The sequence below is a fragment of the Papaver somniferum genome, unplaced genomic scaffold (assembly GCF_003573695.1).
Source record: "Papaver somniferum cultivar HN1 unplaced genomic scaffold, ASM357369v1 unplaced-scaffold_128, whole genome shotgun sequence".
Lineage (NCBI taxonomy): Eukaryota > Viridiplantae > Streptophyta > Magnoliopsida > Ranunculales > Papaveraceae > Papaver > Papaver somniferum.
The window spans coordinates 13,887,009-13,899,392 of record NW_020621936.1 but is presented as its reverse complement, the minus strand read 5'-3'; the positions used below and the strand labels follow the sequence as shown (position 1 = coordinate 13,899,392).

Genomic DNA, 12,384 nt, shown 5'->3' with positions numbered 1-12,384 from the left:
CAAAAACAGTGATGGTATCGAAAATTATACCATTCACCAAAGTTACACTAACACTGCTCCCTGCCATAAAAACCAAGAAACATGAGAACTTGAAACTGCCGTTGCCGCAGCCCATGGTAATTTCAAATTTCTTGGTTTACTAGCTATTTCTCTTTAACTTCGTAAAGTGCTTCTTAGAAACAACTTTAGGATTCATTTTATAATTCTTCGCTCACCTTTAAACCGCGAATCGTATGCTTCAACGGACAATTCATCAGTGGTTGAATCATGCCAATTTCGCTAGCACGTGGGTGGATTTCTCCACATTGTGGGAATGAATTAACGATTCGCGATTCAACAAAAACGAAGCGTGTCGCGATTCACGATTTTGAAACGAGTCGTAGCATAAGACGAATAAAATCCCACATAGCCACATTTGTACTTGCGTTTCAGTTCAAAAATTCGTCAAAAGAAAACATACTCATATAAGGGTTTATGCTTCACCGATTAGATTCTCTTCTCCATCTCCCATTTTTCTAATCCAAATCGCTTGCTTTCTGTTCTACTAAGTTTAGGTTTGTGGCTTCTGAAGATATCAGTGAAGAATTCTTGTCGTTGAGGCTAAATTCATGTGTTGTAAGTTATGAATAAAACGAATGGCTGTTCAATGTGGAAACCTATCGAATGAATAGTTTCAGAGTAAAAAGAATTCAAAGGTGTCATTATTCCTTCATTCTTAACGTATCATTTTACATTAGATGTCTGCTAATCATTATGATTGAATCACTCTTTTGTTATGTGATTTTGAGATTTTGTATCCAATGTGTTCGATAAAATGGCTGAATGAGTTACACTTATGAAGTGCTTTTGCAGTCTTGAGATCATATTTTTTCTATTTAATTTCTAAACTCATTTTCTAATGTCTTGTTTCAGGTGTATAGCTTAATATCTGATTAAGTACCTTTCAAGGTTGACATAAGTGTTGGTTTCACAAAATATGTTTAAGCGGGTATTCCAGAATGCATGGAGCAACAAAGGGGTTTTTGAATTTCAAAGGAACAAAAGTAGGCCAATTTGGTATGCCTTAACTCAGAGCATTCACAGTGGACAGGTATGCATACTTTGTATCAGATAATTTTCCATAAGGTTGTGAATCTCTTAAGTTTTAACTAATTTTAGGCACCACTGGATACCGCCTAATTAATACAATTATAGATAGAAAAACATCTTGGAGAACAAATAAAAAGTTGATCACTCTGTCTGCCGAGAGCAATTTTTCAGATTATGTTATCTGCCCGGTAACCAAGTTTCTTGTCAATCTCGTACAGAAAACTGTTGATAGTATTTTGGGCACTGTTAGTGGCGAATTCTACCACAGTACCACTCCATAATCATGCATTCCAAGGAGCCAGTTTATAGAATTTGCATTTCTGCTGTCGGTGATTATGAACCATATCCAGACGCATTTTGTTTTGCTCAATCTTTTATAATCCATCCATAATACATTGGAGCATTGCTTTCCCATACTTGTTAATAAAAGGGATTTTTAGGATCTCCAGGCTCACGGAGAGTCTTGTCGACTAAGGATATTTTACTGAAACAAATAGTACTAACATATTTTAACTGTCTATGTAGTTGGCATGTAACAAGCATATGGTTGGCTATCTTTTCTTGATTTGTGGTGTATTTTTACAGGTTAATTATGCTCCAAGAAGCTTCTTCGGGGTGGAGGATTTCCAAGACGATGATAATAGTTGTCCATACACTTACCAGAAGGATAAGAAATCAAGGAACCCCCACAAGCAACTTTCATTCAAGCAGCGGACAGTAGCATACATGGAACCATTTACGCTGGATGTCCTCATTTCCAAGCGGTTTGTCTCAGCATCTCTGACACATAGAGTGACCTGTAAGCAGGTAGCAGTTGCTGGCACAAATTCTAAAGACATCAAAGCCGTTCTTAACTCTAGGTCAGACATACCTGCGTGCATAGCTGTTGGTAAAATCTTAGCTGATAGGGCAAGAGAGGCCGATGTTTACACAGCATGTTATACTCCGAGGGAGCGTGATAAGTTTGAAGGGAAGATTAGGGCAGTAGTTCAGTCTCTCATAGATAGTGGAATTGATGTTAAAGTGTATCTCGATTGAAAGAGTACTGTCATTTTCTAATGGGATAGGGTCATCATATATATCAGTTCCAGTTCTATACTCTATCTTATAAAATAAATATACCGCGAGTGTGATGGAACTGGACTCTCATTGATTGGCAAACAGTATACAACAAATGTCCCATGGAAGAAATTTGAGTCTGTGGTAACACCTTCACAAGCTGGCAGAATTTCTGACTCTTTACTAATCTTAATCTTTGTAGCACGGTTCTCTGCTTACCTGTTGGTGGTGATCTTGAGTTCCTTGGTTCTTTTTTGTTTGTCTCTAGGCCTAGAATGCCTATGGAGAGCCTCCCAAGTCTCTATCCAACTCATATCCAACTTGCCTAATTTATAAATACTTAAAAAGAGAAGAAACAACCAAGAAATCTGAGGATAGCTCCTACAACTTTACTGAAAACATGTGGCCAATCAACGCTACATGTTCGCAGAGCAATTTACAGTATTTACTTGCTACCTACAAAATATTTAATCAGAAGGAAAAAGAAGCCCTTCATGACGTGACCAGATGAGTAACCACAGCATGAAGAACAAAAGGAATACCATAGGTAGATCAAACTTAAGCAGAACATGATTGGCACTATCTCATTACATTCTCGACTGCATACATAAGATGTAGAAATCAATTAGAGGGCCAAAAGGACTTGCAGCCATCTTTAAAGTGGGATTTTATCAAAGAAAATTGCTACGTGTCTGTTATTAGGGAAAATAAATAAGATAGGTGACCAACTCCTTTCCTTTCCATCATATACAGGACCCAATACAACTAACCAAAAGACATTGATCCATTGACAAATCAACAACCGCCAACCATTAAAGGTGGAGCAAACTGAACAGTCCTCTATCCAGTAGAAACAGATGAAGGACAACTACTTATGGTTGAGGTCTTGAACCCGAGGCTGCATTATTGATTTTTCATGGTAGATGCAGACGAAGAAAACCACCTGCAGTTGGCGTATTGCAACCTGAGGCTACATTATCAGCGTTCTTCAACCATCGAAAACTCCACCATCAATAGCAAGTAAACACCTTTAGGACATTATAAGAAGTCCACCAATATCAGCAAGGGCCCTTGATGAAATTGGAGGAACTCCATAATATGCAGAAGCCTGCATGGAGATTAATGATTTAAAATTGCATGCTCAGAGATAAAATACATGAACTAGATACTGCATCTAATATAAAATACAGGAGTATGTTGATGATTGCATGCAAACAATCCCCAACGCCCTCCTTCATCAAGGCCCTTCATCATCGCAAACAATCAAGACCTACACTGAAGTTATTCTCTGATCACTTTCTACCTCATTGGTCTTTTTTATCACAACTAGTACTTACTCGCATATAGGTGTCCAGGCAGGAATAAAATCCCCATTATATAACAACCCATCTTTCGTCAGATTATGGAAGCCCTCACACGAACGTAACATACTTTGATTCGGTCAAACTGCCACCATTAGTAAACCCATACAAAAATCTGTGCCATCAAGCCTTCCCCCAAATCCTGGAATCAGATGACTTACTTCGCACCTGCATCCAACACTACCTATCAGGATTTCTACATTTTTAGCCACTTGAAATGAATTGGTATATGCAAAATCTGTGGGGGCAAAAAAGGAGGAGGAAAATGCAACTAAACTGGTTGCTGGAGTAAGATGTACTCTTAAACTTCAAGACAATGCACTCCTACAGATTGAACCTGATTGGCGGTTGACAGAGTCATCACAAGAACATAAACATACAAACACAAACAAGAACGCAACAAAAAAGGATGCAAAATTCAACTTACCTGCACAGCAACTGGTCATCTCATCCTAGGGAGTAATTATGAGCTTCCAAAAATTTATGAGACTCCCCAAATAAAAATGGGGGTCCCGATGATAAGTGGGAAGATGTTGATATAAAGCTGCATCAAAAATTTGGAACGTAGCAGCCTTCTCAAGCAGATATCCGATCATCTGATCAATAAGACTAGCCAGTGTTGCATACTGTGGTCAGCTAGTTTTTGTCCATAACCGATTCTCAAAATACAAAGGCAACAGTCATGGAAATTTTTTTTGGATCTGTTTCATTCAAATCTGTAACATAATAACTTAAAACTGGATGCAGGGCAACAATGATCGCGGAAAAAAAAATCATTTATTAATACATTTACAATAGATGATATGATATACACATGTAGCTTCAGACTAAGCAAGTAACAGGAAGATACAAATTGGAGAAACAGGAGTTAGAAGAAGAAAGCACAACAAATTGCTACAAGAAAAGAAAAATGTAAGGAAACTATTTACTCTTGGTTACAGGAAGAAACTTTTCTCCATCTTTTCTGATCCATATAGAGGAGCGGGTCCTCTTTATATTATCATTGAAAAGACGATGCCTGTTTTAAAAGAGTGAAAAAGATATTAGAACAGTTACAATATTTTTTGCTTAAATTTTCTTATGAAAATTTTTATGTGCTGACTTGTAGGACTGACCTCTCGTATTCCAACTTCTGCATAACAATCCCATTCAGAAGAAGCTCTGAACTGTAAATTGCTATTCCTGCAATTAAATAAATCACACCCACACAACTGTAAAATTTGTTCTTAGACTTGCTTATATTTACAAAACATAAACTATTCAAGTTCAACTATGAAAATAAAGGAAATGTGTACCTTTTTCAAGGAGAGGCACACAAATTTCATAATCTTCTTCACATGAAAAAACTAAAAGATCATCTAGAACTTTATCATCTTTCATGGCAGATCTTCCTAATCTCTCCACAGCCTGGGAACACTATAATTAGTAGCGCAACACGAAAAAATGTAAAGTAAAGATTTAACAGCATCCTTTATGGAAGTAAATATGTCTAATAACTGCTGCTGAAAACTCAAGCCACCTGACTGAAAGTAATAAGAAAAGGTTCTGAAAGGGTACCTGTCCATGAACAGCTTTAACCAAACTCGCAACCAATTCTTGACTAGGCTTGACACTTGCAGTAACAAAGACTCTTCTACCCTAAAAAGTCAATTAATCATAATTATGCACAATTTATCACCTCGTTACAGTACAAATTTAGACCAACTTGGAAGCCTGTTAACAAGTGAACTTTGGCCTACCTTCAATAGTGGACTTTGGCCTGCTCGTGTCAGAGATATTGGCATACTGAAACCAATCTCCTTTTCCTTCTTCAAATCCCTAAGTATATAATTTCTCTCATCAGTAAAACAGCTTACTTGTCCACAGCTCTTAAGCCACAAAGGTGTCACCACCGGTTTACCAAGAGCAATCGCTTCCAGCATATTCCTAGTACGCACAAACTTATCTGCTACAAAGTGTGTGGCTTCCAAAGAAGAGGATGCAACTGAAGCTCCAAGTCGTGCCAAAATCTGCAAAGATGAAACTAAAATGTCAACATATCTGTAGCACATTATCTGAACCCACTTCTACACACAACCCCAAAAAATAAGAATAAAAGAAGGATGAAAAAGAGTGACCTTTTTCTGCTGCTTAATTATGTCATTACCCAAGTGGCGGCTGAATAAGACATGTATACTACCATTGTCTCTCCTTTTCCTCAAATCTTTGGATGAAGGAGTATGTACTGCATCCATATACAGATCATTAAGCTCCCTTGCGAGAGATGGCTTCGAGAGGCTTCTTTTACACGACAGTTTCTGATAGCCATTACCAAAACAAATTGGTGATGCCTCATTTAATGGGGTAGACAAATTTGCAGGTGTGGTGCAGTTATCGGGAGTAACACAGAGTAAGCCATGTGGAATAACTTTGGGAGTTGACAATCCAGTATTTTCCCCTGCAACATCTTTAGGAGTTGATACAGGACTGGCATCGCCTTTCTTTTCAAATTTCTTTGAAGCTGCATCTTTGCCATCATCTTTAAAAAGAGCTTTATCATTCACAGATAAAGAGCCATTAACAGCAGTGTCAGCACAAAGAGGTTCAACAACTTGCTCTATCAAATTACCCTTGGAATTCTTGACTGAAGAAGATGAAGGATGACCAGATACAGATGCTTGTGTTTTCCTCTTCAGATCTAGATCAATAGCGGTGCTTCTTATATGATTTCTTAACCTACCCGACCTTGTGATTGGCCCATTAACTTCTAACACCCTGTCAACTACTGTGGACGAACTACCCAAGTTACCAGATTCCTTCAAGTGACCTTCCATGCTCACATCCTTTTCAAATTTCTTAGAAGCTGTAGCTTTGCCGTCACCTTTAAGAATAGCTTTATCATTCACAGATAAAGAGACATTAACAGCAGCGTAAGCACAAAGAGGTTCAACAACTTGCTCTACCAAATTTCCCTTGGAATTCTTGACTGAAGAAGATGAAGGATGAACAGATATAGATGATTGTGTTTTCCTATTCATATCTAGCTCAACAGCAGCGCTTCTTATATCATTTCTTAACCTACTCGACCTTCTGATGGGTCCATTAACTTCTAACGCCCCGTCAACTACTGTGGACGAACTACCCAAGTTACCAGATTCCTTCAAGTGACCTTCCATGCTCACATCCTTTTCAAATTTCTTCGAAGCTGTAGCTTTGCCATCATCTTTAAGAATAGCTTTATCATTCAGAGATAAAGAGCCATTAACAACAGCGTAAGCACAAAGAGGTTCAACAACTTGCTCTACCAAATTTCCCTTGGAATTCTTGACTGAAGAAGATGAAGGATGAATAGATTTAGATGATTGTGTTTTCCTATTCATATCTAGCTCCACAACACTGCTTCTTATATCATTTCTTAACCTACTCGACCTTCTGATGGGTCCATTAACTTCTAACACCCCATCAACTACTGTGGACGAACTACCCAAGTTACCAGATTCCTTCAAGTGACCTTCCATGCTCACATCCTTTTCAAATTTCTTCGAAGCTGTAGCTTTGCCATCATCTTTAAGAATAGCTTTATCATTCAGAGATAAAGAGCCATTAACAACAGCGTAAGCACAAAGAGGTTCAACAACTTGCTCTACCAAATTTCCCTTGGAATTCTTGACTGAAGAAGATGAAGGATGAATAGATTTAGATGATTGTGTTTTCCTATTCATATCTAGCTCCACAACACTGCTTCTTATATCATTTCTTAACCTACTCGACCTTCTGATGGGTCCATTAACTTCTAACACCCCATCAACTACTGTGGACGAACTACCCAAGTTACCAGATTCCTTCAAGTGACCTGACATGCTCACATTCTTTTCCCTTCCTCCATGTTTGCGCTCCCGATTTACTTCCGAACAGGTATCAGCTGACCTTTCATGTGAGAAATCGAGGCCTAGCGGCTCATGCAGAGTTGTTGGCTTATCCTTTATAACATCATCAATTAGGTTGCGACCTGATTCAGAGCATCTTCCTTTACAAACCGAGGGCTCGAGAGTATATGTTCCCATTTTACTGCATACTTTCTCTGTCTCAACAGCATTGGCCACCGGCATATCATCATGTTTCTTTTCACCAGAACCACCAGGTAAGTTCTCTGGCTTCATAAGTGCATCTATTGTTCGACATTGCCTGGTACGACGGGCGACGGGACTTGGATTCTTATTCAGTAACTGCCGTGTAGTAGATGAACTCATTCCGCTGAGGGGGGACTTAGTGTGTTTATCTACCTCATTGGAATTAGATTTGTCAACTACTCCCACTGCTTTTCCCTGAGCAACCACTTTTGACAATCTCCTGCTAGAGGTTTCACATAGAGCAGCAGCATTCCCAGTACTTGAGCTTACACCAGACTTTGGCCTACCCCTTTTTTGTTTTGGTTTAATTGCTGAACTCCCACTAAAAGCCTCCAGTTTAGTTCCCTTAGAACGTAATCGAGATGAAATAGGAACTGAAATTCCAGTATTTGGTTTTTCGATGGATATCGGCCTGCCCCTCTTTTGTTTTGGTGTTGCTGTGAAATCCTGTCTCAAGTCCTCCCCAAGAGTCTTAGAACCCATTCGAGACGAAGTTAGAATTTCAGTACTTAATTTGGTATCATGTGTCTTTGTTCTCTTGGATTGCTTAAAAAGACCTTCTACATTAGATGAAGAAAGCCTCTTCCGCGTGGATGCATGGTCTTGGTAAGATGTAATGCCCATCACATCTCCCGAATTTGGTAAAACTTGAATAGCATCGGCAGTAGCATGGCTGTTTGGAAACCCACAAACCAAGGCTTCCATAGCTTCTGCAGCCCTTTGAGTGTCAATGCCAACATCATACATCCCCCGAGAGTCTTTGACAATATTAGTTTCTTCTAGTTGCTGCTCTGCAGACTCTAGATTCATCTGTTCATCGAATTCCTGGAAGAGATTCTTTCTAGCTTTTATTTGGGGTAGATTCTTATCATCTGCTCTCAACTTTTGCAACAATAGCCTTGAATCTGAATGAACTGTTCCCATTATTTTCTGATGGAGGTTTAAATCTTGTTCCTTATCATCCATGCTCTTTCCCTGTCCGAATTTGAGACTCCTGGGGATCCTAGGTTGTGTAAAGGATTTGCGTCCTCGTCCGCGTCCACGTCCACAGCTTGGGAACAACACATCCTTGTTCTTACTAAAGAACTCACCCCCTCCTTCATCCTCACGGCTAGCATCCCAGTCAAGGGTACCTACTCCGCCAACTGGACTTTTAGTATTGCTTCTATGTGCCAGAATCCGAGGGCCCTTTGCACTTGGGACAATAGGTGATTTCTCTTTAACCATTTTTTCAAGGTAAACTTTATCTTCTTGAGAACAATCCACATTATTAATTAAAAGAAACTTGTCCACAACGTCCAACGCATTAGCTTGTGATAGCTCCCCGGGTTCTTGGGAGTTCAGATAGCTTAAATCCGCCAACTTGTGACCATCATCCAACTGTGGATAATCTCTTTCTCCATGGGTACTGTCACAATGATTTGTTGCTCCACTGTTTTTATATGGTGTTTCATCAGCAAAAAGCTTTCTCACTGCATCCCTATTTCTTATATCATCCTTCAACTTCATGTTCTCACCTTCATAATCCCTATCAACATCTATTCTTTCCTCCTCAAACGAAGATGGATCATCTATACCAGCCATTTCACCATCCTCATCACTTGCCGCTGATGAGGTGGGTTCACTGCCATTCAGAATTGAAGCTCGGTTGGCATTGGTTCCATCAATACTTGGTACAAGCCCTAAATCAATAGAAGAACATAATTGATGTCCATTAGTCCAACAACTCCATCCTATATGTATGTGATAACACGCAAATTTATTATGGAAATAACAAGCAATTATCATAGAAGCTTCTTACCACAATCTGGCTCTTTGGTGCCGTTGCTCAGCGGTATTGCAGTGGAAACATTTTGCCCTAAAATGAAACACACATTCACTGTTATGTTCTTGAAAGAGATCCATACCTTACTTAAACAAGAACCTCAAAAGACAAATGAAAGACTAGCTTCGGAACTGTAAGACATCCACAGTTGAGAAGGACAGTACGTCCACTGCTATTGAGGCATTGCCAAAAACAACCTTTCATTTGGAAGTGAAGGAAGCTGTTTTATGCTGATTTTGGATCTCCAGATTTGACAAGAGTGAACAGAATTGGAATGACTACAGTAATAAGACAACGAACAAGGTTTATGCAATATAAAGTACTCACCTGAATTGCGGCATTCACTGGTTGAATCATTGAAATAAACAGCATCATCATCTCCTAATCCAACTCCTCTTTCGGACTCACAGCCAGATTCTCCAGCCTCAGTCAGTATATCAGTTCTATCTGACAATCCTCCATCATCACCATCACTATAATTCTGTACCTCGGTATCATCTACCACTAACTGTGTCATAGTCCCATTCTCATCATCGTTATCGCAATCTTCTACGACCACCTGAGTCTCATCATCCACCCATACCTGTGTCTCAATTTCAACTGGAGCCGTACTCGTACCATTAAATAGTTCCGTGGATTGGAATTCAAGCTCATTAAAATCACTGAGTTCCAATGAAGATTCACTATCAAGTCTTTGAGTTTCCAAGTCATCATCTGCAATTTCATTTTCCGTTGTTAAATCCTTCACATCATCTCCATCAGAACCCATATCAAATCCCTGAAGATGCTACTAAACCCTGACGAACACACAGAAACGGAAATTAGACAGAGGTAAATACATAGAGGAACCCATAAAAGCAAACAGAAAATAAATATAAGAGAAAACACTAGAAATCTAGTGAAAGCTACGCCATTCTTCATTTACATTACTGTTGGTATTGATCTGCTTTCATTCCAAATTGTACAAATGTACCTGACAGATTAACGGAAACAAATTAGTACGGATGTGTGACATAGGAAATAACTACAGTTCCACTACAATTTCTTCCAATTCCCTTCCATTTCACCACAATATCTTCCGGTTCATCGCATGGCATTTTCGCTTGGAATTAGGTCAAAAATTATGAAGGAAATACAAAGTATTACTAATGATCAAAATCAAATTTTTAAGGATATGAAGAAAATTCACAATATTTTAACTTCTCATTTTCAATCTATCTTTTGTGAACCTTCAACTGAAGTTGAGCTTTCATACCCTATATTCTCTGATATTAATGTTGTTGTCTCCGTTTCAGACAATGATAGAATTCTAGCTATTCCTTCTAACGAGGAAATTTTACTAGTCCTTAAAAATATGAAACCTAATAAATCCCCAGGTCCTCATGGTTTCCCAGTTAATTTCTTCGTCCATAACTGGCATCTGGTAGGTACCCAAGTCACAGAAACAATCCAAAACTTTTTTAAAGAAAAAATTATGAACCCTGACCTAAATATAACCCACCTCTTTCTGATCCCTAAAATTAAAAATTCTAAAAAGCCTAGTCAATTCAGGCCTATAGGAATATGTAATACTATTTACAAAGTCATAGCCAAATTATTGGCAAATAGAATCAAACCCACTCTAGAAAAAATTATTTCACCTTTTCAATCTGCCTTTCTATCCTCTAAACAAATCTCAGACAATATTATTGTTGTTCATGAGATCATTCACTCTTTTAAAAAGAAAAAAGTTAAAACTGGAGGTCTAGGTATCAAAATTGATATGTCTAAAGCTTTTGATAGGGTTAATTGGAGTTTTCTTTTAAAGGCTTTAAAAACTTTTGGTTTCAATGAAGAGGTATGTAAATTAATAGAACAGTGTATCTCAACTTCTTCATTGTTGTTTTCTTAAATGGCAGTCCTGGAGAATTCTTTAATCCTACTAGAGGATTAAGACAAGGTGATCCATTATCCCCTTATCTTTTTATTTTTTGCATGGAATTTTTTTCTAGGCTCCTACTTAAACAAGAACAGAACAAAGTTCTGCATGGAGTTAAAATAACTCCTAAAAGTGAGCTTATATCTCACCTGTTTTTTGCTGATGATTGTCTTCTCTTTGTCAAAGCTAATCTTGTGGAATGTAAAAATCTTCTATATACAATAACAACTTTTAGTAAAGCCTCGGGTCAAGTTATTAACTTTGAAAAATCAGGAGTTTTCTTTAGTAGGAAAGTAGAACCTAAACATCAAAGGATGATATCCAAGCTCTTAAAAATAAAACATATTAATCTTAAAGACCCATACTTAGGAGCTCCTCTGCTTATGGAGAAATCTAAAATAAAAACTTGCATACCTATTATAGAAAGAATGGAATCTAAATCTAAAGGATGGAAAAACCTTATTCTTGCGCAACCTAGTAGATCTGTCCTTAATAAAGCAGTGCTTTCTAGTATTCCAACCTACTTGATGGGATGTTTTGTTCTACCAAAAAATATAACTAATAAAATAAATGCTTTACAGAGAGATTTTTGGTGGGGAAAAGAAGCTGGAGGAAAAGGCTTTTATCCCAAAGCTTGGACAAATCTCTGTAAGCCTATCCTTAAAGGTGGGCTTGGCTTTAGAGATGCAAGAAAATTCAATCTTGCAATGATAACAAAAGTAGCTTGGAGGTTACTAAAAGAACCTAATGCCTTATGGGTCAAAACTCTAGGACCAAAATACTTTAGGAATAAAGTGAACTCTAGAAGTTCTTGGACTTGGAAATGCATAAAACAGGGTCTAGAATTAGTTTATAAGTACAGTATTTGGGAAGTAGGTAATGACCAAGATATCAAAATCTGGGATGATAATTGGATCCCTGGTTTAAAACACACTTTATCACAGCTCAAAAATGCTAGTAATAGTTATCTTGTTAAAGTTTCTGACCTGATTAATTCTGAAAATGCCTCTTGGAATGCTACTC

General features: G+C 38.1%; 2 protein-coding genes across 5 annotated transcripts; one reads left to right on the top strand and one right to left on the bottom strand.

The window, feature by feature from the left end:
• Positions 1 to 437: 437 nt before the first annotated feature.
• On the top strand, positions 438 to 2,185 carry LOC113332137. The gene is made up of 3 exons (XM_026578816.1): positions 438 to 695; positions 913 to 1,090; positions 1,675 to 2,185. Exons 2-3 carry the CDS (start codon positions 977 to 979, stop codon positions 2,125 to 2,127), a joined length of 567 nt encoding a protein of 188 aa, XP_026434601.1. The 5' UTR covers positions 438 to 695; positions 913 to 976; the 3' UTR covers positions 2,128 to 2,185.
• A 2,079-nt stretch (positions 2,186 to 4,264) lies between these two features.
• LOC113332136 lies at positions 4,265 to 11,145 on the bottom strand. Of its 4 annotated transcripts, XM_026578815.1 has the most exons (11): positions 10,699 to 10,884; positions 10,369 to 10,416; positions 9,771 to 10,240; positions 9,420 to 9,476; positions 7,342 to 9,300; positions 5,627 to 6,999; positions 5,249 to 5,518; positions 5,067 to 5,147; positions 4,805 to 4,916; positions 4,625 to 4,691; positions 4,265 to 4,527 (listed from the first exon to the last, which is right to left on the bottom strand). In XM_026578815.1, the coding sequence occupies exons 3-11, from the start codon at positions 10,210 to 10,212 to the stop codon at positions 4,431 to 4,433; spliced, it is 4,458 nt and encodes a 1,485-aa protein (XP_026434600.1). In that variant the 5' UTR covers positions 10,213 to 10,240; positions 10,369 to 10,416; positions 10,699 to 10,884; the 3' UTR covers positions 4,265 to 4,430. The 4 variants fall into 4 exon arrangements, with proteins under 4 accessions (XP_026434600.1, XP_026434598.1, XP_026434596.1 ...); XM_026578813.1 differs by lacking the exon at positions 10,699 to 10,884 and adding an exon at positions 11,084 to 11,145 and having other exon boundaries at positions 5,627 to 9,300; XM_026578811.1 differs by having other exon boundaries at positions 5,627 to 9,300.
• Positions 11,146 to 12,384: the final 1,239 nt, after the last annotated feature.